The sequence below is a fragment of the Anguilla rostrata genome, chromosome 15, assembly GCF_018555375.3.
Source record: "Anguilla rostrata isolate EN2019 chromosome 15, ASM1855537v3, whole genome shotgun sequence".
Taxonomy (NCBI): domain Eukaryota; kingdom Metazoa; phylum Chordata; class Actinopteri; order Anguilliformes; family Anguillidae; genus Anguilla; species Anguilla rostrata.
Genome location: NC_057947.1, coordinates 3504280 through 3532184, shown reverse-complemented (window position 1 = coordinate 3532184; position 27905 = coordinate 3504280). Strand labels below are relative to the sequence as shown.

Below are 27905 nucleotides of genomic sequence, written 5' to 3'. Positions count from 1 at the left end.
AATATGGTGGACTTTTTCAGTCCTACAGGCAAATTTGCTCCTTGGGAGGAAATGCACCTATGTACTAAATTGTGTTACTTGACATCAATTGGTCTTAGGAGTTCTATGCCTCCAAAGTGTGTATTCTCCAGTGTCAAGTGTTACAGCTTACTGTACTATCATGCAATCAGTCCAATGAAAAGAGTAATTCACATCAACTGGAATTTTCTGTTGTTGTATCTTTTAAGACACACAAAAAAAGAACAGGGCGACCTGAAAAATAAACAGAGAGCGAAGACCTAATCCAACTTGAGCACACACTTGGCCAAGCACCTATGGGCAGAGAGAGCACTTTGTCTCCACACAGCAGCTATTCATAGCGGTGGGTGTACACTCGACAGGAAAAATGCAAAGCAGTATCGCAGAGGTGTCCATGATGAGGTCCAGATCCAGCTCAGTGACAATACAACATGACCGTCTGTCCTACTCTTCAGACAGTCAGTTCCCACTCTCTGACAGTGAAAAACATTCTGCCAATTTAGCTCAGTCCTGATGTCTTACTTCTGTAGTACTCAATCGCAAATAAATAAAAAATTCTTGGTTTATGTTTTTTAGTGCATGCACAAAAAAAGAAGTTTTTAAATAATAAAAAAATCTGCGTATTGCAAATAAACAGATTCATTTGTAATCATAACTAGCAGAATGATATGTTAATACAGCTCTGACATGCAAACAGACTTTATTGAGCCATTCTTTTAAACAACAAAAAAACATTTTTCAGAGAATATTCATCATTCCAGAACTATTCAGCGCTTTCAAATATCTTCCGTACATCTGGGATAGGTTAAAAATATCCCCACAGCAAAAACACAGGAACAGGCACGATTTCCTCCTAATACGCTTTGTATGAGAAGTGCAGTGTGCAGCGTTCTGACAGAGCACATCATGCACACTAATCTCCCTTCTCCCAAGAGACTGTATCAACGGAGGTCTTCCGAGCGATAAAAACAAGCCAGCAGCCATCCCTGTCTATTATACATTTCACAGACAAATGACTGTGGAATATAGTTATTTTTATAAGGAGTCTTTTCATACCCAAACATACAGGGAACCAGGAGTGAAGTAGGGTGTAAGGGTGCAAGCAGCTACCATTGACCATTAGACCAAACCCGGTCATGGTCATTTTATATGAGCCACACAGAGAAAGCATTGTATGGAGATTAAAGTCATTAATCAACAATTCAATTCCTGTCCCTGTCAAAGCATAATCGTTCCTAGAGAGATAGAAATTGTAGTAATTATCTGAGCAACAATGGACCATTGTTGAAAGCAACAGTAATTAAATGTATCAGCCGCCCTTTGGAGTTTGACAAATATTAATATAAACTATAAAATATTATACTGTCTCATACTACTGAGTGCAAGTGAACTGAACTGACTTAGCTTACAGCAAGCAGATCTAAGATGTTATATACTTCATAATAGTATAATGCTAAAATGGCATGAACCAAAAGCCTTCAAGTCGATACGATTCTAAAGGGTGAATTAGTTTATGCTTTCAGAGAAAATTTCATTGATAATGTGCTATCAAATTTCATTTCATCTTTGCTCTGCTAAGCACACAAAGGCCATGCCAGCCAGCATCCTATAAAACAAATGAAATGCCTTTAAAAAGCAGTAAAATATAATAATATAATAATTCTCCGGCATGAAGGTTTCTGTTGCTGTGGTGATGTTTTTATATTTTGCCATTTAGTTATCCTATTCAAATTGGCTTACGTCTTATACAGAATCAATTTATCCAGCCAGAAACCTACCGAAGGGATTCCAGTTAAGTGCTTCGGTCGTTGGTACAACAGCTGTGTCCCATCTGGGAAGTGAACCTGCAACCTCTGAATTACAATGAGACAACTGTCTCGCTGTACCCACCCACACACATCCTCATCTCTCTACAGACACCGTCCTCCTGTTTTGGCCGTGTTCCTCCTGAGATTTCTTCCCATCAGGGAGTCTTTTTCTCGCCAACGTTTGAGGGTTCGTCTCCCCACTTGGGAGTTTTTACCTAACATGCTTGCTGTTTGGGGGGTTCAGACCTGGTTTTTGCCCTTTTTTTGCCTTACTGTAACTCTTTGGGACAGTCTTCCGTAAAACAGCGCTGTACACATGAAATTGATTTGATTTGATCTGATCTGATTTGATTTGATTTGATTTGATTTGATTTGATTTGATTCGGTTTGATTTGGTTTGGTTTGGTTTGGTTTGGTTTGGTTTGGTTTGGTTTGATTTGATTTGATTTGATTTGGTTTTGTTTGATTTGGTTTGGTTTGGTTTGATTTGGTTTGGTTTGATTTGGTTTGATTTGGTTTTGTTTGATTTGGTTTGATTTGGTTTGATTTGATTTGATTTGGTTTGGTTTTGTTTGATTTGGTTTGATTTGGTTTTGTTTGATTTGGTTTGATTTGGTTTGGTTTGATTCAAACAGACTGGGTCTGAGCGTAACGTCCTGCGGCCTCGGCGCGCTCGCGCCGTCCCGTTCGCCGCCGTGGTGTGAAGTGCACGGGGAGCTCGGCCAGCCTTACTTTGCTGAAGTCCACGGCGCTGTTCTCCCGGCTCACGTCCCCCTTCCCCTCGGTGCTGCTGGGAAGGGACTGAGGAGACACCGTCTGACCTGCGTCAAACAGAGAGCAGCCGTCAGAATCGCCTCGCGCACGCACTCGCGCGGGCACGCACGCCATCACACCGCGATCGGGCATCGCGTACGCGTCAGCGGGGTTGCCAATGTTAATTAATCACAGCTCGTTTTTCTTTTCGTTTTCCTTCAAGGCCGTTGAGGCACAGAGCCCTTAGCATAGCGCACGTTTACGTCAATGCGGGTCGGCTCCAACTGTGGCACGTTTAAGATTGGCAACGCTTTTCCATCCGGTGAAAATCGCAGAGCAGCGCTGCAGACCCTTGTATGGGCGTGATGGTTTTAATGCATGGAAGCCGCTGCATGAGGGGTTTCAGGGCGGTGAAAGGTGCTTTGGAAAAAAAATGTTGTGATATCAGCATTATTTTATTCTTGGACAAATTGATACACACAGTGGCACCTGCTGGATCCTAAATGCGATAGAAAATGTGAAATTATTTTACAACTTTCAATTAGATTAAGACACCTGGGTTGTTTTGCTTCAAATTCAGTTGCATTTTTGGGTGTTTTCCAGTCCAAAACTTGCATTTGTTATTTAATCAAATAAAAAAGAGAAAACCCTCAAGGCTGCCAAGGTACGCATAGAGCATTCTCTGCATAACTGTGCGTACCTGGGGAGAGAATCCAGCAGCTGTCCCTAGATACAGTACAAACATGAAATTAGTCCAGAGCTGGCACAATGACCAGACCAGACCCAACGGTTAAGTGGTCAGAAATTGTGTAGGCTAAAGCTAATTTCAGTGTTGGTTTGTGCGTAGGCCAGGGAAAACTGCCTCTAAATCTCACAACGAGTTTCAGAAACAAGCGGCATGCAAGAAGGGTTTGCTCCAATCTACAAAATAATGCTAGAAATCAGTGACAGAGTTCTAGTCTAATGACAGAGAGAACTACCAGCAGCTCTTGATGAAAAAACACCAAACTGACAATCCCTTTAGGAAAAACATATGTAGTCTATCTAGACTCACTGTGAAGGTAGTCTCTAGGCCTACTGCATAATCCCATAGACCATATCTTGCTGACTTTTAAATCTGCTCCTAGCCTCTACAAAATAATGTAGTTATGGCTCAAATGTAACATAAGTAAGACATAAATTGTGATACTAAAAAGGTACTTCATGTGTTTCATTTGAAAAAAATAATAATGTACACACTAACGCAGGCAACTTATTTGAAAGATATAATGCTGGTGAAATGTGTCTGAACATTCACAAAATCAGCAATTTCCAGAAACCTATTGCTAAAGAAAAACTTATATTACAAAGTAGATAAATAAGACAGCTGCAATTAAATTATTTGGTAGCAGAAAGAGTACAACTTGTGGAAGTAAATACAATCAATACCCATTGTTGTTCCAATCATCACTCGCATCTAACAGCCATATGGCCCTATTCCTGAGAAAGAAAAACCATCTTCTCAATATCAGTTTTTCAGACCAGGATAAATACAGCGGTTGGTACTAGGTTACTCAGGAAAGAATGAGAGTAAAAAATACGGGTTATAAATTGGTTCAGAAAAGAAATAGAATAAAAATGTTTTGAGGCAGACCCACTTCTGTCCCTCCACTTTTAAAATTGGAGTGGTATCAAGGTGTCCTCCTATGATACGGTCTGAAACTGTTACTCGGAATCTTGTCTTGCCACAGCTCCAGAGATAATGAAAGCCCGGCAGCTTCTCTAGCCGTACTGCTGTGCAAATTGACCACAGTAACCGACCTGCTTTTCACACAACACTGCGGAAACAAGCTGGGAATGAAGAACAGCACCTTCACAAGTTATGTTTTGGGAAGTGGTGGGAAAAGAAAGTCTGCCACGGATTAAATCGCCCGGGTCCTCTTCCAAGGGAGGGGGCGAGGGTGCTGGATATATTCACTGCGTGGTGGTGAGGTGGTGTGGTGGTGGTGGGAAGGGGTCGGGGGGGGGGGGGGAGTTTGTCGAGGGTGTCTGTGCTGCGGTTTGGCAGGAAGATGAGGCAGATGGCGGATGAGCTTGCGATCGGAGAGAAGAAGACGGAGGCGCAAAGCAGGAGGCAGGGCAGCCATGTTGTGCCGGACTCAACCTGCCTGTCACTCCTACATCCAGCAGTCCTAAACGGGCCCTGGGGGGCCCGCGCAAGAGCAGAGCACACAGACGCCACCTGCCAGACACACACACACACACACACACACACACACAGACACACACGCGCGCACAGAAAAGCATGCACATACACACACACATACACACACAGGAGAGGAGAGAGAAGAGAAGAGAAGAGACAGAGACCGACACACTGAAAAGGAGGTTAAGAATGGATAATGCAGTGGACTCTGAAACACAGGTTAATGTAGAAACAGCAAATCAGCCGAGATAAGCATATGGCGCTATGCGTCTTCCTCCAGCACAGACAGTACACACGAACACAGGGCAGAGTACGACTCAGATATGAGCACGCACAATCACGACCGCTTGAGCACACCGGCATGCGTGCTCGCACGTGCACATGCTTTTATTACACCGAGAGACATGCACATCGACACGCTCAAACGCACGCAGACGCACGCTTTCATGAATGCACCTGTGCATGTGCACGCATACACGCACGCACACACACACACATACACACACACAAATGCACACACGCATAAAGGCATATGCACACACACACACACACACAGACACACACACACACACGTACACACACACACACACACACACACAAATACATGCTGTGAGGTGAAAATACCATAGTTCATTTTGTCACTCAGGCCAAATTTTTTTTTTCTAATCTCCAAAAGAAGTCTTGTTCTGGAACTATACTTTTTGTTAACAGGAATGTTAAACTGAAGCATCGCCTTCACAGCATTTGTGCCTTAAGATACGATACTCTATTATTACTATCTTTATTACCATCCCAGCTGTGTCCTCTCCCAGGGTACAAGATGAACATTTTTGAGAAGAGTACTGAAATGTTAAAAGGAGATGCGACACTCCGGTAGAGAAATTGCTTGGTTCAGTTCAAGTAGGAAACATGACATTTTGCTCAATGCTTTTTTGAGAGCCAGTCTCAAAATGTGATACACTCTGTAGCGCTTTTTTCAGAATCACTTTAGTTTTCTTTCTTTAGACAGAAAGTCCTCCACTGCACAAACATTTCGTTATATGAATCCAGACTCATATAAAAACACTCAGATAAACAGAAAAACCAATTGGCCAGTGGGAACAGGGAAGCATCACGGTAAGGTAGCATAATACTACAGATGGTGAGCAGGGGCTTGGAGATGCTCGACTCCCAGAACACATGTTCTGTTAAAACATTGTTCAAAATACCAATAAAACTATCATTTATTATATCAATTCAATATTATTTCAGCTGTGAAATTACGATTGTGCTTGCTATCCTCTGTAAATATTGCATTGCAACTGCAATTTAATTTCCTCTGACCGAAAATGTTGTTAGTTAAATATTAATTTCTGAGTTACATAAACAATTGACACGTAGCAGTCCCAGAAATGTAACCCTTGCCCAACTTGGGGACTTGATGTACATGATTTATGAATGTTAAGTCAAACTGAAATAGAATTTTAAAGGCACAACCGTAGAAATGTCTGGTACCTTTAAGGTTTACTAAATTATTGAACACAAGAAACCGTTGGCACATGTTAACATCTTGGCGCATGCTAACTTCAAGCCCTGCAAACCAATATGTTCTGTCTTTCGAAACTGCCCTTTGAATGCACTTCAATTACAGCAAATAGATATTCCATATACAAATGTACTGGATCAAAAGCAAACCAGTCTCCTCCAGCAAAAATGACAATTTAGAGAATGCACTGAAAACCAAGGCAAGGCCCAGGATCACACTGACAGGCCTGCTCCCTCTTTCGTAATGTCACGTGTTGTCTTCGAGGTGTTGTTTTGAACCTTCTGCAGACTGTTCCTGTGAACAGAGGCGAACGACGCTCAGGCGGTGACTCACCGTTCTTGTCCATGGAGTGCGGCTCAGACTGCTTCCTGCCGATGTCGGCGAAGGAGCGGACGATGGGGATCCGATTGGCCAGCTTCTTGTGGTTCTGGTGGTGGTGGTGCTTGAGGAGGGCATCCCGGATCTTCTTACGTACCTCCTCGCCCAACGGGGCGGAACCCTCCTGTTGGTCCAGAACCATGTCTGAGCGCAGAACAACAGAAATAGGAAGCGGTCAAGTACAGTACTATTGTACGAATGCAGACCACATGTGGACCGATGCACAAGGTGACAAAAGATTGATAAGTGAGTTCATCATCAAATATAGCTAATCAAAATGAACAGTACAACATTACAGGCATTACATTACAGGCATTTAGCAGACGCTCATAGCCGGAGCAACTTACACAACTTTTTACATATCATGTGGGGCGACATAGCTCAGGAGGTAAGATCGATTGTCTGGCAGTCGGAGGGTTGCCGGTTCAAACCCCGCCCTGGGTGTGTCGAAGTGTCCTTGAGCAAGACACCTAACCCCTAACTGCTCTGGCGAATGAGAGGCATCAATTGTAAAGTGCTTTGGATAAAAGCGCTATATAAATGCAGTCCATTTACCATTTACCATTCAGTACAAGATTCAAGAGGTACATGCGTTAATCAGTTTGTGCTATAAGCTGGCTAACTGTTGTTCCATAAATCACTAGGCTAGCTAAGACTTCCATGCGGCTGTTCTGTGAGCGTGGCTGCCCTACCTGCTACGTCCTCCAACGAGCTGGCCTTCATGTCCAGCAGCACGGTGCCGTTGAGGATGCAGCTGCGCAGCTCGAACAGGCTGTGCAGGAAAAGCGTGGCCACGTAGGGCTTGCTCCAACGCTCCCCACCGTCCTCCACGTCCTCCTCGAACTTCAGCCACCTGTGTGGAGAGCAGAGAGGAGGTCAGTCCCCTCCACACCAGGGCCAGAGACACAGCGATATGGCAAGGCCCTGAGAGCCACGCCTCTGCAGCGAGCAGCCTGCAGGCCTGCTGATCTCCTGCTGCTCTCCTGAGATCTCCTTCTGCTCTCCTGAGATCTCCTTCTGCTCTCCTGAGATCTCCTTCTGCTCTCCTGAGATCTCCATCTGCTTCTACTCTCCTGAGATCTCCATCTGCTCTCCTGAGATCTCCATCTGCTTCTACTCTCTTGAGATCTCCTTCTGCTCCCCTGAGATCTCCGTCTGCTTCTACTCTCCTGAGATCTCCTTCTGCTCCCCTGAGATCTCCGTCTGCTTCTACTCTCCTGAGATCTCCTTCTGCTCCCCTGAGATCTCCGTCTGCTTCTACTCTCCTGAGATCTCCTTCTGCTCCCCTGAGATCTCCGTCTGCTTCTACTCTCCTGAGATCTCCTTCTGCTCTCCTGAGATCTCCATCTGTTCTCCTGAGATCTCCTTCTGCTTCTACTCTCTTGAGATCTCCTTCTGCTCTCCTGAGATCTCCTTCTGCCTTCCTGGGATCTCCTTCTGCCCTCCTGGGAACTCCTGCTGATCTCCTGAGATCTCCTTCTGCTCTCCTGGGAACTCCTGCTGATCTCCCGAGATCTCCTTCTGCTCTCCTGGGAACTCCTGCTGATCTCTTGAGATCTCCTTCTGTTCTCCTGAGTTCTCCTGCTGCTCTCCTATGATCTCCTGTTGCTCTTATAAGATCTCCTTCTACTCTCCTGAGATCTCCTTCTGATCCCTGAACAGGCAGTACGGCGCCTTTGCAGCTAGGATAACCAGCACCACACCACCCTTAAAGTTTTGAAAATCAACAATCTAAAAAACTGCTATTTCAACACCTCCTGTATTTTTCATCAACATCCTTTTACTTCCAGCACGCACAGATGCTGCGTGTTCATTAATAACTTTGAGAAACTCGTGTTGCATCCATTAAAACAGAAATAAGAAGGAAAACATGATGTCATCAACAGCATCTCCTGAACATGAAATAGAAATAGCTGCATTCTACAAGCGAAATTCTATCACTCTGATTGCAGTTGTTTGCTTGGTTAACAGTCGAGTAATTTATTCATAGAATAATACACACCAGCCAACAGCAATTCCTTTTCTCTTACAGTAGACGTGTTGCAATTCGGGTTTTTAATGATTGATTGTCATTCTGACAGTAGAAATAATGTTTTGGTGGTCAGGTAATCCTACTGGGGCTTGTCACAGCAATTAAGAGCAAATATAGAGGCAAAAAGAGGCTGAACAGAGGCCGTGAGCAGTGGGGGTGGTTTGCGGCGATACCTGGCGGTCTCCTTCCACTCTGCGTCCTCCCCCTCACGCAGGCAGATCTCGTCCAGCTCGGTGAAGAGGTCGTGGGGGATGTGCTGCTCGTCATCGTCCTCGGTGCCCAGGAGAAACTGCACTCTCTGTGAGGGCGTGTCTGCAACGCACACGGCGAGAGGACTCTGGGCATACCACACTCTCACAAAGCCTTAATCAATTATGACATACCACACTCTCACAAAGTCTTAATCAATTATGACATACCACACTCTCACAAAGTCTTAATCAATTATGACATTCCACACTCTCACAAAGTCTTAATCAATGATGACATTCCACACTCTCACAAAGTCTTAATCAATTATGACATTCCACACTCTCACAAAGTCTTAATCAATTATGACATTCCACACTCTCACAAAGTCTTAACCAGTTATGTCATTCCACACTCTCATGGTCTTCGTCAAGAATGACATTCCACACTCTCATGGTCTTCATCAAGAATGACATTCCACACTCTCACGGTCTTCATCAAGAATGACATTCCACACTCTCACGGTCTTCATCAAGAATGACATTCCACACTCTCACAGTCTTCATCGAGAATGACATTCCACACTCTCACAGTCTTCATCAATTATGACATTCCACACTCTCACAGTCTTAATCAATTATGACATTCCACACTCTCACGGTCTTCATCAATTATGACATTCCACACTCTCACAAAGTCTTAATCAATTATGACATTCCACACTCTCACAAAGCCTTAATCAATTATGACATTCCACACTCTCACGGTCTTCATCAATTATGACATTCCACACTCTCACAGTCTTCATCAATTATGACATTCCACACTCTCACGGTCTTCATCAAGAATGACATTCCACACTCTCACGGTCTTCATCAAGAATGACATTCCACACTCTCACTGTCTTCATCAAGAATGACATTCCACACTGTCACAGTTTTCATCAAGAAGACAAGACGTCACATTTCACAGAAGCCTCATTGCTCTGTGGACTCTTCTCCTAACACTAAAGCCCGCACAGGTCAGGATCAAGCAAGGAAGGCACATGATCTAGCGAAACAGGAAGCACGAATCAGCGAACGTTTCGCGGTGCGCTACGACCGGCTCAAAACGCGAAAGCCTAATGACTCCCGCCCCGTCGCTCGATTCAGCGATGACACGCGCTCGTTCCAGTGGCACGCCGCAGTCGGAGCAGAGGCTTGTGCATGGCGTTCCTCACTGTAAGTGGGAGATTCCCGACCGTCGTCCACTCCGGAGTCCTGCTCCCTGTCCCTCTTCTTGTGCCGGTGCCCGTGATGCCGGTGTCGTCTGTGCGTCCGCGTCCTCCCGAGAGGAACGTGCACGCCTATGTAGAGCGTCCTGTGGCCTGCGTGGGGACAAAGCGCGCAGAGGTTCGGATGAGGAAATGCGCAAATGAAATCAATTAAACGACGGTAATTATGCAATATGGCACGAGAGGCTGTGCTGTATTGTGAATACAGCCATGGCTACAGGGGTGTTGCTAGGCACGATGCAGCGGAGTGGAGTGCCGGCAACCCTCTGTAGCTGTGACTGTATTCACCATACGGCACGGCCTCGAGTGCTGTATTGCTTTTATAAAACTGTTACAACATATAGAAACAACTAACTGATGACACAACATTATTTATTTTGAATATTATATGTAAGTATCGGTTTGTGCATGGAGTGATACTGTTCACAAGCAGGCTGGTTAAATAACTGTTACTATATCAGATTTACAATCACTGTAGAATGTCAACGCGGTCTAAGCCAATCAGCATCCAGGATCAAAACAACCCGTTTTGTATAATCACAATTATAATGCTGATATGATTTACAGGTAGTTCTGTTAAATGTTTACTCATTCCATCAAATGGTTTTCTCAGACATCAACATGACAATTTTTAAAATATGTTTATTGACACTGTTCAATTTTGATTTAAGCTCTAAGAATTTATGGCAGTACAGGTTTGATTCATGCTATAATCTACTGGTCCATCAGCTGCCTTTGACCATCTGGATGGAATGGAACTGGGGCAATCCACTCAAAGTACTGAAAAGCATTAACACTCTGTTGATCAGGGCAAAGCCATTGCAGTTTAAATGCACTATAGTGGAATATGAGTAGAGTCCGACAAGTGATTGAGAAACACAATGATATTGGTGCTGTCCTATTTGTTGTGCATTTACTTGTACAAGTGTAACTTGTTTTGTGCGAACTGACAAGCAGATTCTACCTAAGTTACAAGCTAAATACTCAGTTACTGAAAACAATTAAAGTTATTCAAGTTTTGAATGTGCATCTCATTACCTGTGCACAACAACCTGGCCTAAATCCCCAGTTCAGCTGGATTTATTTGGGTCCTGCAACTGTGAGGTCATAGATGTACTGCTCACATTAGAAGGAACGCTCACAGATGTCACTGTGAGGTCAGAGATGTACCGCTGACACTCGAAGGAACGCTCACAGATGTGACTGTGAGGTCAGAGATGTACCGCTCACATTAGAAGGAATGCTCACAGATGTCACTGTGAGGTCAGAGATGTACCGCTCACATTAGAAGGAATGCTCACAGATGTCACAGTGAGGTCAGAGATGTACCGCTCACATTAGAAGGACCGCTAACAGATGTCACAGTGAGGTCTGTGTGGAGCCCTGACAGTGTCAGTTTAATCCAAGCTGTCTCTCCCATCTCTTGCCTTGGGGGGAGAAATGCAGCCGGTGTGTCTTCCGTTCTCCGCCACTAGGGGCAACAGCAGGGCTCCCCGAATCACAAGTCCAGCATAAGGAGTGTTATAACAGTGACGATCACAGAGCTCGCCAGCCCCCAGCAACTTTTATGAACGAGGATGAAATTGAGAATAATAAACCAGAGGATGATAATTTCTTTAGTTTATCTCTACACAGGCTTATGTGTTCAGAATCTGTTTTGTTCAAGCTTCGACAGCACTCTCACATTTGATTGATAGCAGAAGGTTTTTTTACATGAAGACACACTCCCTGTGGCTGCACGCGCGTAGCGTCGTCACGCTGTAACGGTGACGTGTAATCAGGGAGCGTGACACGCCCGTCGCTCACCCGTCTAAGCCAATCACAGGATCAGCGGCACCAGAGCGACTGGTGGGCAGGGGGATACAGAGCTGGCGTCAACCAAAGTTCCAAAGCTCATTTCACTGCACTTCCTGCCTGCAAAAACCCTCGCGTGTCATTGAGCCGCATTCAACTGTGAAAACGTTTGAGACCGTCGGCTGAAAATCTCAAGGTTTCTACCTTTACCGTCACGCTCGTGACAAATTTTGATAACACAAGGCCACAGATTAACAATAGAACGTGTGGCGAGAAATTGCTCCACGGGTGACTAGACGGCTGTGTGTGCAGAGGGAGATGGGCTCAGCAGTGATGATGTCAGTATCGGATTAAACACGCTGCTGGATTTCATTGTGTTGAGGTCTGGCTAACCTACACCCCCTGTCCATTATGGCAGTATGGGAAGTGCAGTGTATGACCAAAGCAATGAATAAGGTCACATTTTTGAGCAAATCAGTGAGGACGGTAATCTTTTCTTGCAACCAATTTTAGCTAATGTTAGCATCTAGGTTTTTCAAACTGGGTAGTTTGAACTGCCTTTCAATCAGAGGCCACTCTGTCAGTATTTTTAAAAGGCTGAAATATTTAGCATTTAGGGGTAAATCTATGAAAATCTTCAGGAAAATTAAGTGCGTATGAATGGATGCTAACATCAGCTAAAATTGGTTTGTGATTGTGCGTACCATCCTGAATTACGTAAAAATGTGCGCAAAACCTAAAATGCCCTGAGCACGACAGAAATACTTCACAGCCCAGCTTATTTCAGGAGGCAGCATCCTCCCTCACTCTGCTGGGTGATCGTGAGGCTGGCTGCGTGGACTCAAAAATAGAACGTTTCCGGAAGCTTCCGTGCTTCTGACATCACCACCGTGGGACCGGCAGGAACACGCTCTCCATCTCTCTCCTTCCTACGTGCTCAGAAGCTTCCCACGCCTCCGTCCTTCAGAGACTGAGGAACACGAAGAGGCAGGCCTGCGTTTCTATAGACTGAGAGCAGTGCCCTTTGTCCTCGTGCAAATTTGCTTCCCCACAATCCCTTGCGCTGAGGGTGAAATGGTTGAGGGTCAGCATTACCTTCCAGCTCCTCCTTCTCAAAGTTGGTATTCAGCATGGAGCGGGTCCCACCCCTGTCCACCACTGCCTCCTCGTCATTTCTCTGAAAAATACACATTTTTTCTCGTCAGTAACCTTGTCAGGACGTAATTTTACTGCCTTGGGTCATGATTTGTCTCAACTAGATAGAATTACAGTTTTGCTTAGAAACTTGCGTTCATCACAAGTGATGTCAAACCTAAATCTATTAGCGCTATTAGGCTTTGTTTGAGTGAGCCAATCCCCAATTGAACGCTTGAGAATTGAGCCATGATATAAAACATTCCTATCTTGTGTGATCACACAGGATAACCAAACATTTTAATCTATTGCCAATGCCAGCTGACCTTTGTGAATTTAGAGGGTGTCGTAGATGTGAACAAAGCTAAACTTCATTAGACGGTTCCCATGGCAACTAACATTGTTGACAGAAAGCTGAAGACCCCCGTTTACTGGAACACAGATGACATTGTCTAAGTCATAAATCATCTGCACATACCCCCTATACAGAGGTGTCATTGTTTCAGTCATAAATTCCCTCTTCACATATGTGGAACCAATTAATTCTTGGCATGTAAGGACCTTGGAAAATCCCCCAAAGTATAGCTGGAGATTAAGCACTGGCTCTGACAGCCTTTACAATACACAAAAGATTCACTTTATGGAACATGAGAGCCTAATTTCAATTCAATAATTCACACAGTTCATCATATACAGTATATAGGCTATATGAATGTGTATATACATAAAGTATATATACATTTATTTATTTACATGTTATATCATTAATAATATTATTCTTACATTTGCAATGACAATGCATACAAGGTGAGTAATGAGATACATTATGCAGTTCTTATTATTCTCACAGGATTCATTTGCTACAACGAGGGGCCCAAAACACAAAAGAGTCTAATTACACCTCAGACCAATAAGCTGAGTCGCTCATTAAAATGCAGCGACGGTGAATCGCTTGCTAAAGATCCTGCCTGTTCCGTTTGACAGGCACTTAGAATCCACGTCCAATATTTATGCTGCTATCCGGTTCACATGCGGCACAAAAGCATATCAGTTTCTGGTTTTGGCCATGAGCCCAGGTTAACGTCAAGCTGAGGCAACAGGAACCAAAGCTGAGCTAAGTGACTGTACCCATCAATGGGTACAGTGTGAGATATTATCAGAGAGGGCCAGAAAGCTGAAACTTAAGAGCTGGGTGTAAAATCGACGAAGGTAGGAGCACCCGCTCACGACAAGCAGCGTGGCCCTGGTCGCGAGCGGAGTGCAGTCTCCTGTGACGCACACGAACACGTGGAAGGGCCGTGTGTCACAGGCCAGAGAGGATGATGGGACGGATTCTGATGCTGGGGGTCGGATTAATCCAAGGTGATTAATGGTAATCCAAGGTGATTAATGGAGGCGAGAAGAACGCGCGGATTTTACGCGCCGAAGGTTCTCCCCGCGATTAAGCTTCCCAAATGACCTGCGACAACCGAGCAGTCTCTGTAATTGGGCCTCACGTTCATTTCAAAACGTGGCACGCAGAATTGCTCAGGCCGGAAACACGACCCCAGTTTCGTGAGTTATTTTCTCTGAACTGTAAGGGCACGTAAATTGGGTGCAGCTGCTCAGCTTCACTTCTGCCATTTTACGGCCGATTTGCAGCTCCCGCCATTAATGCGGTTTTTTATTTATTTTTTGGTATTCTTTTCTGCAGGGAGCGGGCGACGTGCCCGGTGACGGTAAACCAGCGGCCCGCCGCTCGGGCCCACCGTAACGCTCTCCCGTCGCCCTGCGCGCCGAAGACCGCGGGAGGCCGCGCGTGGGTCATGTGACCCAGCCAGGCTCCGGGGAGGTGGGAAGTGGGACAGCGGCGCTAGCTGGAGCATGCGCAAGGGATTGCATCAGCCACAGCAGCAGGAGGCCTGGCTGCTCAAGGGCACCTTAGACAGGGGAGCCCGGCTGCACGGCAATGCGGACCGCAGAGGATTATGGGAAGGTTTCAGCGTGCACTTACGTGCTAACACACTGAACCTGAAGTATGCTAGGTTGGCATGTATTGCTGCTTTTTGAACCTGCTACCATGGTTTCTACTGTCATTCTATTAAAGGCAGCACAAGGTACATATATAATGCCAATTAAAGCATTCTGTGTTTGTTGTTGTATTGCTGGTAATTGAAATACACATTTAGAGATTTGTTATAAATTTTACTTGGCTTTCAAAATATTGTTACAACATGTGTCATAAGTGAAGAACAGACCAAAAGCCTGTGGTATTCGCCAAGCTGCATGAAATCTCAAAAGCATATTTTTATTCCATCACAAAATAAACAACTATTAAGCTCAGAGTCTTAATCATATGTTTGCCCTTACATTCTAGAACAATACAAAAATATTCCTGCTGAAATTTCAATCAATCATGAATTAATTTTCTACACAGCCTTTATAAGCATAATTCCATCCTGGTCCTGGGAAATATCGAGCATCCAAGCAGCGTCACCCATAACGACAGCTTTCAGTGGTCCAATGAAAATAGCTATGCAAAATGTACGTATGTGTGATGTTTCCTTCTCCATGTATAGAGAAATTAAGCATAAATGTATGCCCTGAAAAGGGCTCTAGTCTGCAGGATTGTGGAGAAAACTGTCCATACGTACAACACAATCTGCACTGATTCTACAGTGCTGCCCACTCATTCACCAACTGAAGCCCACTGATGCCCTGCAGTGGACCAATGCTTGGTCCCAGTAGAGACCTTACATACAGAACCCCCCTCCCTCACCGGCAGAGTCTGTAGGCCTTGCCAGCTGGGACCCACCAGGTGAAAGAGAAACATGCCAGAAAATCAATCTACAGCTTTGTGTGTCCATATGGGCGAGCACAGTGTATTGCACTGCGCGCTATATTTCATGCAGTTCAGATATGCTGAATGCCATATTAGCAAATGAACACACGCAGCATTAAATTAGGGGCTGGAATACTGAAAAGCTACTGTACATAGTCTAGTAGTTTAGACATTTTTATTTCAGCAGGTAGAGCTAGCCCAAAATGCAGTTGCTGGTATTTAAGTCACATACTCTGACGTTATTATTAAATATGCAGTATCATTTGAAATACAAAACCGACGTCGGTGCACAGAGTGGGCAAGCTCTGTTTTACCTCAGGGAGACCACACAATCCATTAAACCCGCACAGTGTCAGGCTGCACACAATCTTATCTCCCAAAAATAGAAAAAGACTGGCATGGGATTTGGCTGCAGGGAATTAAATATAAGGAAAGACCTGCCTCCCTTTGTACAGAAAGCAGACCCAACATTCAAAACAAAGGCACATCTTCTTTTCGTTTTATAACCAAACATTCTTTCCAAAGGAAATGGTTGCGTTATCTGTGCGCTCTCAGATAAGCTGCTGACAAGGCTGTTATTTGCCACTTGCAGCGCATGCAAGGGGGAAATGCAGAGCTGAGAAACTGCATAGTTTTACACTCTAATTGCCGCGCTGAGGTCTGCAAGCTCCCATTCTCTCAGACTGTCTGTCCCACATCTCCCCCCCACCAGATGCCAGCGAGGCCCCATTTTAATTACGCCCCACTTCCTGTTTGATATCTAGCAGGCAATGTGCCAGCCAATCCCTGTGGAGAACAGACAGAAAGTGGATTGGCGCTTGGCCTAAGTGGGATGGGCATCCCCATTTATCAGGGAAAGCTCAAAGAAGGTGTGTCAGAGGTGCGCCACCCTGTTTCAGGCTGGATTACCACAGTCTTCCTCACTTAGCCACCTCAAATAGGACAACACCGACTCTGACTGAAGGAACTAGACCAGTCTGAATGTCCACCCTACAAATTTGGTGTTATTTTCTACAGATTCCATGAAATGTCAAAAATACAAAATTTTATCTTGATGTGTCCTCCTAAGATCTTGAAAATGATATGTTGGTAATACCAGAGCTAATTCAATTACTGGTAAATTAGCTCATGCATTCATTCAGCATGGCTGAATGGATTAACAATATAGATTTAGCGCACACGTGGTTGATTTTCTGAAAATGTAGTGCTGTTGGTAATGCAGCTTTTACAAAATTAACATGTTTTCTGTTACTACCATTTTCAGTTGTCTGTAGAAAGTTACTGTAAATAGCTTTTCTTTTTCTTTGCTTATTAACACTGGTGAGGGGACAATGGTCAGCTCTCACTTGCTTCCGCTGCTAAAAGCAGCCATATGCTTAAAACAGGGTGATGACCGTGTTAAAAATAAATAACAAGAAGCCTCCACTACCGTCCTCTGATGCTAAACTTCGCTGTTGATCCAGAAAGAAATTACAGTCATTGTTATGTCGTCCTCACTAATAAAATCAACTAGTACATTTTGTATGATTACTGAAGCTAACATTAACTCGGGACACAATTAAAACTAATTCTTGAAATATTCATCGTCAAACAGTCCATTTCGTCTTTACCGAAAAGAAAAACCACACACATTTGCTAAAATACAGAGAGCGCCCAAAAATACTACACGTAAACCCAGGTAATCAAAAAAATAAACAGAAATAAAAGCCAAATCAGTTCACCGAAAGCAACTCTCCACAGCAAATTCATGGCTTTGTTTTTCAATATCACTTAAACGCACCGTTTAATTTTGCTGAAAGCTTCCTTTTAATACCGTCACTGTCAACAGCCTGCTTGTATATTTCAGACATGTCTTACGCGTGGTTCTCTGTGCCGGTCGGTGATTGGCTTGCGAGTGATTCCGCGTTTGTGTGTAGCACGCGCATGTGACACCTGCATTGCACCTGCACAGCTTAATTAAATTCACCGCTTTCAGTCGAAGTGCATCTGCGCATCCGGATGGGAATTTACATGCGGAAATAACCGGACAGATTGCCAAGAACGGGGGTCGGAGTCACCCACATATTTAACTAGACTCAGTCTTTCTTTCTCTGCAGTCGTCGCAGTATGTTAGTTTGGCTGATTGTGAGAAATAAGGATGCGCTGACAAAGGGCAAAGGGCAGTTTGCAAACATGTGCTTGCGCAAGAAGTATTTCTCTGTGCAAATTAAAATACAGAAATGATATGTATATGCACCAAGCGCACTCACAAGTTTTTGTAGAAGGATGCAAGAACGCCAATAAAATTGTTGTAGACTATCCAACCCTTCTGACAGCACCTCCTGACATTTTCTACGTGACGTGTCAGAAGCAGGGTGCTCTGACTCTCGCTCATTGGAACTGTAAATGTTGACGCCATGTTTATTATGGTTTTATCACTATCAGGTTCCCCTGCTCCTGAGACACTGTAGTATCTGGTAGTTTTGGGCAGAAGAGGAGGAAACAGAAGCAGGCAATGATGACCTGAAATGGAATCCGTCTGACAGTGATCCTAGTCTGATATTTGTACCGGCACACGTAATGTGACAAGGTGACACATTTTTCAAGCGATGCACATGCAGGTGGAACGCTTAGAGAAAGCCAAAGGTAGGATCTAGGCTGAGGCGCTGCTTTCCAGGACAAATTAGTTTCGGCTCAATTTCAACACCCTGCAGGCTTCAGGTCTCTGGATCTCTGGCAAGGCTACCCAGCCGCTGCCCAGCCCTGCTCCTGGAGACCTACCGTCCTGTAGGTTTGCCTTTCAACCCTAATTTGGGACACCTGATTCTACTAATAAGCAGCTCAATGAGCTCTCTAGCTGCTGAATGGGTTGTGCTTTGTTCGGGTTGGTGTAACAACCTACAGGACGGTAGATCTCCAGGAACAGGGTTGGGCAGCAAAAACGGGTAGCAAAAGCACGGAAGAGGATCAAGCAGTTAGGCGACAGTTAGTAGTAAATAAAAAAAATAAATAAATGTGAACATTGACCAATAAGAACGCGAACACGCCGACAGCATAGGCTCAAATCGGCTAGAGATGAAAAACCTGCTTAAAAGCCGGAGAACGGCAAGGATTAGCGTGCGCTCCGCCTCTGAAGTTATGTAATTGGTTGAAACAGCCATCAGCATCCTGGGTCTGATCCCAACAGATGGCCGCGGTCACCACGACAATGGCAGCAGCAGCAGCATCATCAGCATCCCCGGGGTTTGCGATAAGCACACACGCATGTGCGTGCGTGCGTGCGCGCGTACATACAAATACACGCACGCCTGCATGGGCACACACACACCTTTAAGGTACAGAATAATGTCGTAAAGCTACAGTCACGCAACCGTCGCATAAAGTAGAAGGGCTGCACAGGCCCCATTGCAGGACAAGCTCCCTTCTGCCTAGGGAATACCCTCTCCCAGCAGAGGGCCTGTTCTACATACAAGACACATTTGCAGTACAGCGCTATCATCACCAATTACGAGATACATCAGCCCCAAAAAGAGATCTCTATAAATAAATGTGCAGTGCATTCTGTCATTCCGATGTGAACAGCGGCACAACTATTAACCCTTTAAGGAATAACGACATTAACACACAGAAAAACATTTACTGTATGCGATTCCATTCTATGAATGAAGTGCAATAAAAAAATTATATTATAAACAGCTAACTGTTTAGAAATGCACATCTCCTAAATCGAATAGGATTCGTTTTTTTCTGAAAACAGTTCAATACAAGATTAACCCTGCACTCTAACTCACGTTTCGAGGAAAATCAAATTGTGATATTTGTCTTTGATCATATTTCAAATCAAATGCCCTGTTTTTCCAAATTAATAATCCGTCCTAAACAAAATAAGCAGCCTTTGTTGCTAAAACAGCCTGGGTGAATTCAAAATCTGGCAGAACATCCAACCTACATTCTTCAATCATCAATTTTAATCCTGTCCTAAGCCGAATACAGGAGCGTACCTCACTGTTAAACTGAATGTACGAGTCCATAATCCAAGGCTTCTATCCCAGTGTCCTCCTTCTGGCTGCAAGCAGGCAAAGAGGCTCAGCTCCATGTACTGGTGTGTCTTTGCGAGAGGCTGGGACGCTGCAGAGCAGTCTAACCCAGCCGGCATGCCAGAAGTCTCGCAAACACGCTGCGTCCGTTGGTCCACGCAACCGTAATATTTTCGACAGCCGTGCACCAATCCGGGGTGAGGTTAGAGCGGTGACATCACAGCTGCCGCGGATTCAGGTTCCGAGGCGGGCTCAGCGCTGAGCGCTTAGCGCTTAGCGCACGCTGTCCTCCCCCCCCGGTGAGGCTTTGAGAGTGGAGAGCTGAAGCAGCTCAGCATCGCCGCGCTACGCCACACCTCCCCAGGGGCACGCCGCAAACGTTCTCTGGCGCGCCCTCCCTGCAACACAGCCCTTCATTTTCTATCACTGGCCCACCTTGCCACATTTCTCGTACTCGGATAAATCCTTTGAGTTGAAACCGCAGCCTACCCGTGCAAATAAATAAACACCACTGCGCAGAAATGACAGTTGAAAACAAATTGTCCCCTCTAATGGTGACAGTTCACAAGAAAAATGCATTTAGCCAGAAACTAGCACTTACTTGCCGTTCCACACGTGCAGTTTGTTACACACTTTGTGTGACATACGTTTGAGCATCAGCTTTTCAGCGTTAAACTGTTTTGCTTTTCGAAAACCTTGACAGCCTAGCGACCTCTAGGCAAGGAATTGATCCACTACTGCAGAATATTCCCAATCAATATAAACTAGACAGTCATGTTTTCTCTGGCAGACACACCAAGGCAAACTGCATAGACACATCTGCAAGCAGAACAAAATAAACCCTCCCATAAAGCCACCCCAAGGCTATAAAGCAGCTGCCTCAATCTCATCTTTTTATCTCATCTTTTTGTAGGTGAGCCTTCGCACGCTAGACAGCTACAGCACACAGTGCAAAAGCCTGAGCTTTTTGCTGATTTTTCTTGGTCAGCTCTGTGGCAAAATTTAAAATTCTATTTCATTTTTTAAATTATTATATACAAATAACACCTGCAACCGCTTTCTAAAACAGGACGCATTTGCTTCTGTTCATTGTTAAATAGTGGACCATAAAAGCTCTGCCGGTGTCTTTTTTCTCAGTAAGCGTGTTTACTTTACGTCATGTGATCACATGATCCACACATTGTTATCCCCTCCCGCTTACTGATTGGCTGAATGTATAAAGAGTCTACATGTGGAATCAGGCAACATGGCACCACAATAAACGCACCACAAGCAACTGGGACGGTACACCTGCCAGACTTTGAGTGACGTCTGCCTCACAGTCAGAGTCAGGAGTAATGTCCGCATATTAGCAACAATCCCTTAATTAAACAAAAGCACTGCATTTCAGGAACAATCATGAATTCCGCGTTATTCAATGAAAATTCAAGGAATATTTATTCATGATATGTAACATAGCAGCAACGTGCACAGAATAAGCTTAAAATTAACTTTGTAAGGACTGAGGGAAATAAGTCCTCTTTTATTTTACACTTGGCAGATCTACATTAAATAATTAACTGGAAGACAAACGGGTACAGTAGAACGAGATTAATTTCAGATTAAGATATACGCTTCCAGAAATCAGGCCTAGGGGTACAACTGTGAAGACTAAGACAGGTGTGCATTAGAAGGATTAGCTTGACTAGGTCACGTTAAATTGATTTGTATACCTTGCAAGGTAAAAATCTGCTTGGTTGAGGATGATTGACAGCTATGCACAGTGTCAGCATATCTTAATGTAATCAGTTAAAACACACAAAGGTTGGAACAGGGAAACATCGTAACTCAGTTCAAGACACAAGCTGAAATGTTGACACTGCACTTGCTTCAAGGTCTAGATGTTTTCGCACAGTAAATCACTTCAAACAAACATACACGCGAAACGAGATGTACCTTGAGTGGCAGCATCGTGTAAAATAGTCTTTTTTCACATGCCTAAATAGATTAATGGAGTACATGCATTATATTTCAAGCACATAATTAAAATGGAAGATCTCTCTGCCATCCCAAAGTATGGAACCATGGAAAACTGTGCTGAAAAATGCACACGCAATCATTTTTTTGTGTACACAATGTGCTATACAAAGTTCTGACAGAGCGGCAGAATTTATTTATGTACAGTAACAAGAAAAACAGGAAAAATATGATACACCTCCGAGGCACGCCAGTGATGTCATTACCAGCACAGCCAATCTCCGCTCCTAGCATAAGCTGCGGTGGACCACAAAACACAAGATATCTGTTAAGATCTACAGTACGTTGTGTTCAGAAGGGGCTTTTGTGGTCCACGGTTAATATCTTCTGTTCAGTCTGGATTAACTCCAGCTGGAAGCCTGGCGTGATGTTCTGGTCACTGACAGTCCCAGTTCTAGCCCTCTCGATTGTACCGGGCATGACATTATCAGTGATTATTTGATTTTTTTTTTAGAGCCATTACATACAGTAGTTAAGTGTCATTTCCTCAGTAGTGTCTCATTCGCATAATACACATAGAATCCCAAATCAGAAATGTACGTCCTTAACATGTAGCAAACAATACCCATGATTACTAAGACATTTTAGGTAGGCCTTAATACCATATGTCAGCACCAGAATTCTGGATATTAATGGATCAAAATTTCACTCAAATGGCATCATTCTTAATTCTTAATCCATCCTCCGTTCCTTTCTCAAATGGAGCAATTATAAGTATCCATAGCAGCTATTTTTTTGTGGGGCACAGGGCTTGCAGCAGGAACCCAGACTAAGCCGAATCACCCAAGAAGTAGGGCAGTGGGTGACATTTTGTGTCTCAGGTCTCCAAATGTAGGCCTTTCACAATGGGCGACTCTAACAACAGGGACACTGGGCAACAGCAGGCAGTAGCCAAAACCACCGGGGCTGTATAGCACAGTCGTGTCCAATCACATGGGCCGAGGGTATGCAGATGTTCATTCCAACCAATCACTGGCTGATTTCACTAAATGACACACCTCCAACCACAGAGGAGGGAACTAATTAGTGTAGTCAGCAGGTGAAGTGATTGGCTGGAATGAAAACCAGCATACTCTCGACCCTCCATGACACGTTTGGATGCCACTGGTCTAGCATCTCCAGCATCATACAATGCACAGAATGAGAGGAAAGAGCCTATTTTATCAAAAGGACAAGTCTTTGCCCCTCAATGTTTAACAAATGAAATTGCTGTAAAACTACAAGCTAAAAAGTGGGGAAGTCCTTGCATTTTAATAAGGGAGTCTTACATCAATTGTGTACTGTCTACTGGCACAAGGTCTAGCCTAACTAACCCTATTATTACAACAATCTGCACATAGCACATTACTATTATCATTATTAATTATCAATACAGCATATTATTATTATCATTATTCAGTAGCCTATACATTATTACACTAGCCTATAAATTAACACTGTCATTCACATTGATTTATATATAATTATATAGTTGTCCAGTTTCCAAACTTAGAAATGACATCATGAATTTATAAGAAAACCCTGTCATTTCACCGAAATCACTCAACCCAGCACACAAATAATGAAACATCACTGCCAGTGCTTTATAAGGTCCCATTAAGCAGCCGTCTATTAAAGGCCTGTATTATTTAAGTCCTGCTTAATGTTATGCCTGTCCTAAAGCTGATATCACTCACTTTACAACTTTAAGACGAGCACTGTAAAGTGAGTCCAATGGTGCATTGGGAAACCCTGTTGAGTCATCTGATGCCGTGGGTCAGCGTGTATGTTCGGGCAGATAGCAAAGAAACTACTTACTCAGCATGAGAAAATTACATCATAGTTACTTCACGGCATGCAACAAAAAAATCATGGTATTCAAACTCACCTCACTTGGGCCTCCATCAGGGCTGTGCACCTAAAAAAAAGGCACATCAGCGTCAAACCCAAAAAAATCACTGCCTAAACACAGAATAGCCATCTTAAGAATTTAACTCACTGTACCTTAAAGTGGGCTTAACTCAACTGAAGCTGAATTAAAACATGAAGCAACATCATATGAACTAGAAAACACAGACAGAATAACAACCTGCTCAGATATCATAGGCATAGAACGGTTCTGCTATGTTTATTTCCCTGTGAAATCAAAAGAGCAAGGAACACACATCCACCCATTTTCTAAACCACTTGTTCCTGGTCAGGCTGGCGGGGGGCTGGAGCCTATCCCAGCATGCAGTGGGCACGAGGCAGGAATATACCCTGGTCAGGTCGCCAATCAATCAAAGGGCACAAACACCACTCACTCACACACTTATACAGTGCCTACAGGCAATTTAGAGTCTCAAATTAGCCTACTGCATGTCTTTGGAGCGTGGGAGGAAACCCACTGGAGTGCCTGGAGGAAACTCACATGGACAAGGGGAGAACATGAACACCCAGAACAAGGAACATTTCTGTGTATTTCACTTCTGGTCCATGATATAAAAGAGCTGTGCTTTTTTCCTAACTCTTATTACACCTGCACTTTAGATTAATGCAGCCATGTCCTTGTCATGTATGTCTTTGTGTGTCTGTGTCATTTGTCCATCTGCAATGCATTATAGCCCTAAACTAACTAAAGACCTAAGGGGTAGAGTAGTATTGAATTATCCCCCCCCCCCCCCATTCCTTTCTGTGTCATGAATTCATTATGATGCCCATAACCATACCTAAAATTAGCAGAAATGGAGGATTACACACTCAAAGCCAGGTCAGTTTTTCAACAGTTTCACAGTCATGAACTGCAGAGAATGAGGAGCATAGCATTACATTACAGGCATTTAGCAGACGCTCTTATCCAGAGCGACTTACACAACTTTTTACATAGCACTTTACATTGTATCCATTTATACAGCTGGATATATACTGAAGCAATGGGTTAAGTACCTTGCTCAAGTACAAACGGCAGTGTCACTTACCGAATCAACCTGACCTTTCTGTTTCAGCGCAGATCTCTTACCCACTGTGCACTCACCGTCATAGTTTTAGATAATTAACAACAACGGCTTTTCACAAAGACCAGACAGTACGGCAATGTTGGAAAAGCAAGCATTACACACCACTAGAGCCTTCCAGAAGCCATTTGGTGGAGTTCAATTTAAACAGGCAACACGTAACAGCATCATGGGTAACAACAACACTAAGCCATAAATAGCACAACTTACTTTGGGAGACACTTACAAAACCTACTCTCTTCTGCTCTGTCATGCCATTGAATGATGAGGATTCGCTTCGGAAGTGAAAACAGGTTGTTGCAACTCACGGGTCAGTAAAGTGTAAAAATTGTAGATATTTAATCAGCGTTTGGAATGGCTTTTAAAATGCGTGGTTGGCCATCTACCTTGCAGCCATCTCTGTGCCTGGCCCTTTAATCACATAGTCCTGCTACTGCACCATCGCTCACACCAACACTTAAAGCAGTCACCCTGGCAGTCAGACAGAGGCTAGCCATCCTAATTGTTTTGGGAAGCAGGTCTTTGGAAGGCTCAAAAGGTGTGGCACAGCCGCGGGGTCCTAACGTTCCATTTCCTTAAGAATAAGACACAGGCAACAGAGGCTGATGCAGCCATTTTGGAAATAACTAATGTTTCCTCAGTAATGTAATACAATTGGACATATTGACTAAAAATGCATTTGGGAAGCGCTATATACACCTATTTGACATTTAAAAGTTTACAGGGCAGAAAAGGCTGCCCTCCTGCTATTGGCATCTGGAGTTTACAGAGAATGGTGCGATAAACAAACAAAAACCTCCAGTGGGCATCAGTTCTGTGTGCAAAACACCTTGTTAATGAGAGAGATCAGAGGAGAACAGAAAGCTAACAGAAAGGCCACAAATGCTCAAATAACAGCAAATGGTAAATGGACTGCATTTATAATAGCGCTTTACAATTGACGCTTTACAATTCATCGCACAACACATTGATTCACACACAATGGTGAAAGGCTGCCATGCAAGGTACCAATCAACTCATTGGGAGCAATTAGGGGTTAGGTGTCTTGCTCCCAATGAGTCTTGCGCAGCTATGTCTGCAACACCAGTGGTGTGCAGAATAGAATATCTGATTGCACAACACATCGAACCTTGAAGCGGACGGGACTGGGTCCCACTTCTGTCAGCAAAGAGGAAGATGAGGCTACAGTGGTCACATGATCACCGAGACCGGATGATTGAAGACCGGAAAAGCGTCACGTGGACAGAATGGAATCTCGGTTTCTTCTGGGACATGCAGGTGGTAGGGTCAGTATTTGGCTCACCATGGATCCATCCTGCCTCGTGTCAATGGTGCAGGCTGGTAGTGGTGGTGTTATGGTGTAAGGAATGATTTCCTGGTAAACATTTGGCACCTCTATATGAATAGAACAGCACTTAAATGCCACAGTCTATTTAAGCATTGCAGATGACTAAGTGCATCCCTTTATGGCCACAATCTACCCTTTTTCAATGGATACTTTCAGCAGGATAATGTGCCATGTCACAAAGCACACTCATCTCAAGCTGGTTCCATGAACATGACAGTGAATTGAGTTTATTCCAATCCAATAGAGCGCCATTGGGACGAGGTGGAAAAGGTTTGTAGCATGAACGTGTGGCCAAAAATCTGCATGCAGGTTTTAACGATGTGATATATACATGCTGTGTGTGCGTGTGTGTGTGTACACTGGGGAGAGGGGGGGCGTAGGTAGGTAGCCTACACATGGAAATCATCCCAGAAAAGTGAAAAGGCACGAATTAAATCCTAAATGTGTATTTCGTGTACTGTGACTAAGGGGATTCATTCGTAACATTTAAGCACAACAGGTACGGTACATCGTGCGCTCATCATCCCTATATGTATCCCTGAATTCATCCAGTCTGCACTGACTAAGAATTGACGATGTACATATTTTGATCAAACGTGACAATTCAGGAGTGCTGGAAGCCATTTTTCTATTAGACGAAAATACAATTATTTCATACTGAATCACATTTAGTAGTGCCGTTTTAAATCCGCGCTTCATGATCTGAATATGAAAATACGGTAACAGGCTAAATATGTCAATAAAATGTGACGACTACAAGCCAGACCAGTGAAGAACACTGCGTGTAATACATTAAGATATATATACTTTCTTATAAACAATTAAAGAATGTACGTAGTTTCCAATAAAAATGCGTTTGATTACGTTACCTCTCATGTTACGTATTGCATTACCATGTATTCGTCGATATCAAATCTTGTAAGAGCGTGAGCGTAAAATGGGGAATTGTGTGACTGGTTACAAAGCAATCTCATTCATTTTAATCGCGTGTGACATTAATGCATCGGCTCCAGCCTACCCACAAATTATTGAAATTATGTTTTCTTTTGTTCTTTTTTAGTCATATTTGCCCACTGATCCCACTGATGCCAGTGATACCCACATTTCCCCCGCAAACTGCTCAAGGTTTAAATGAACATAATGCCCATCCGAATCAATGAAAGATACGTGCCATCCATGAAATTTGATACCGCAGCTTGAATTTCCCTTCGCACAAAGGCAAAGCTACGTTGCCTGATGTGGAAGCACTAATAAATACCTTAAATAGGTCCTTACCGTTGGCAGGAGCGGCTCCATTTGTGCTCCTTGGTCCTTAATGTCCATTTTTCGTTGAGTTTATGTCAGTGCTTATTTCTATGCGCGATGTTACCTTCCAGTATCCCTGTAAGACTCTGAGGACAGAGGAACAGGACTTGAACTGACGGACTCTTATGGTAACAAGCAGCAAAGAGCCCGCGAGCCTGCCCACATATTATTACCCCGCGCGGGAGCGCAGTGCTTTCTGTTTATGCGCTCTTTCACTGCGCCTACAATTCTGAGGCTGTCAGATATGGAAGATCACGTTGAAGTATAAGAATTTAATTTGGATACAAGATGAATATCAATACGAAAAATGCTTGTTTAGCCTTAAATCGATAATGGTT

At 43.9% G+C, this 27905-nt stretch overlaps 1 protein-coding gene across 4 annotated transcripts in view; it reads right to left on the bottom strand.

Moving 5' to 3' along the window:
- Nucleotides 1–27905, bottom strand: part of LOC135241387 (sodium-driven chloride bicarbonate exchanger-like) — a 50742-nt gene that overhangs the window by 21767 nt on the left and 1070 nt on the right. For 2 of the 4 annotated variants that reach the window (XM_064311712.1, XM_064311709.1), the window contains exons 1-8: nt 27538–27852; nt 23810–23839; nt 13051–13132; nt 10108–10254; nt 8873–9011; nt 7360–7520; nt 6623–6811; nt 2559–2647 (exon numbers count right to left, since the gene is read on the bottom strand). In XM_064311712.1, coding sequence (XP_064167782.1) covers nt 2559–2647; nt 6623–6811; nt 7360–7520; nt 8873–9011; nt 10108–10254; nt 13051–13132; nt 23810–23839; nt 27538–27585 — 885 coding nt within the window. In that variant the 5' untranslated portion in view covers nt 27586–27852. Of the gene's footprint in view, nt 1–2558; nt 2648–6622; nt 6812–7359; nt 7521–8872; nt 9012–10107; nt 10255–13050; nt 13133–19890; nt 20196–23809; nt 23840–27537; nt 27853–27905 lie in introns of those variants that run through there. The other 2 variants (XM_064311710.1, XM_064311711.1) reach the window with 2 other exon arrangements.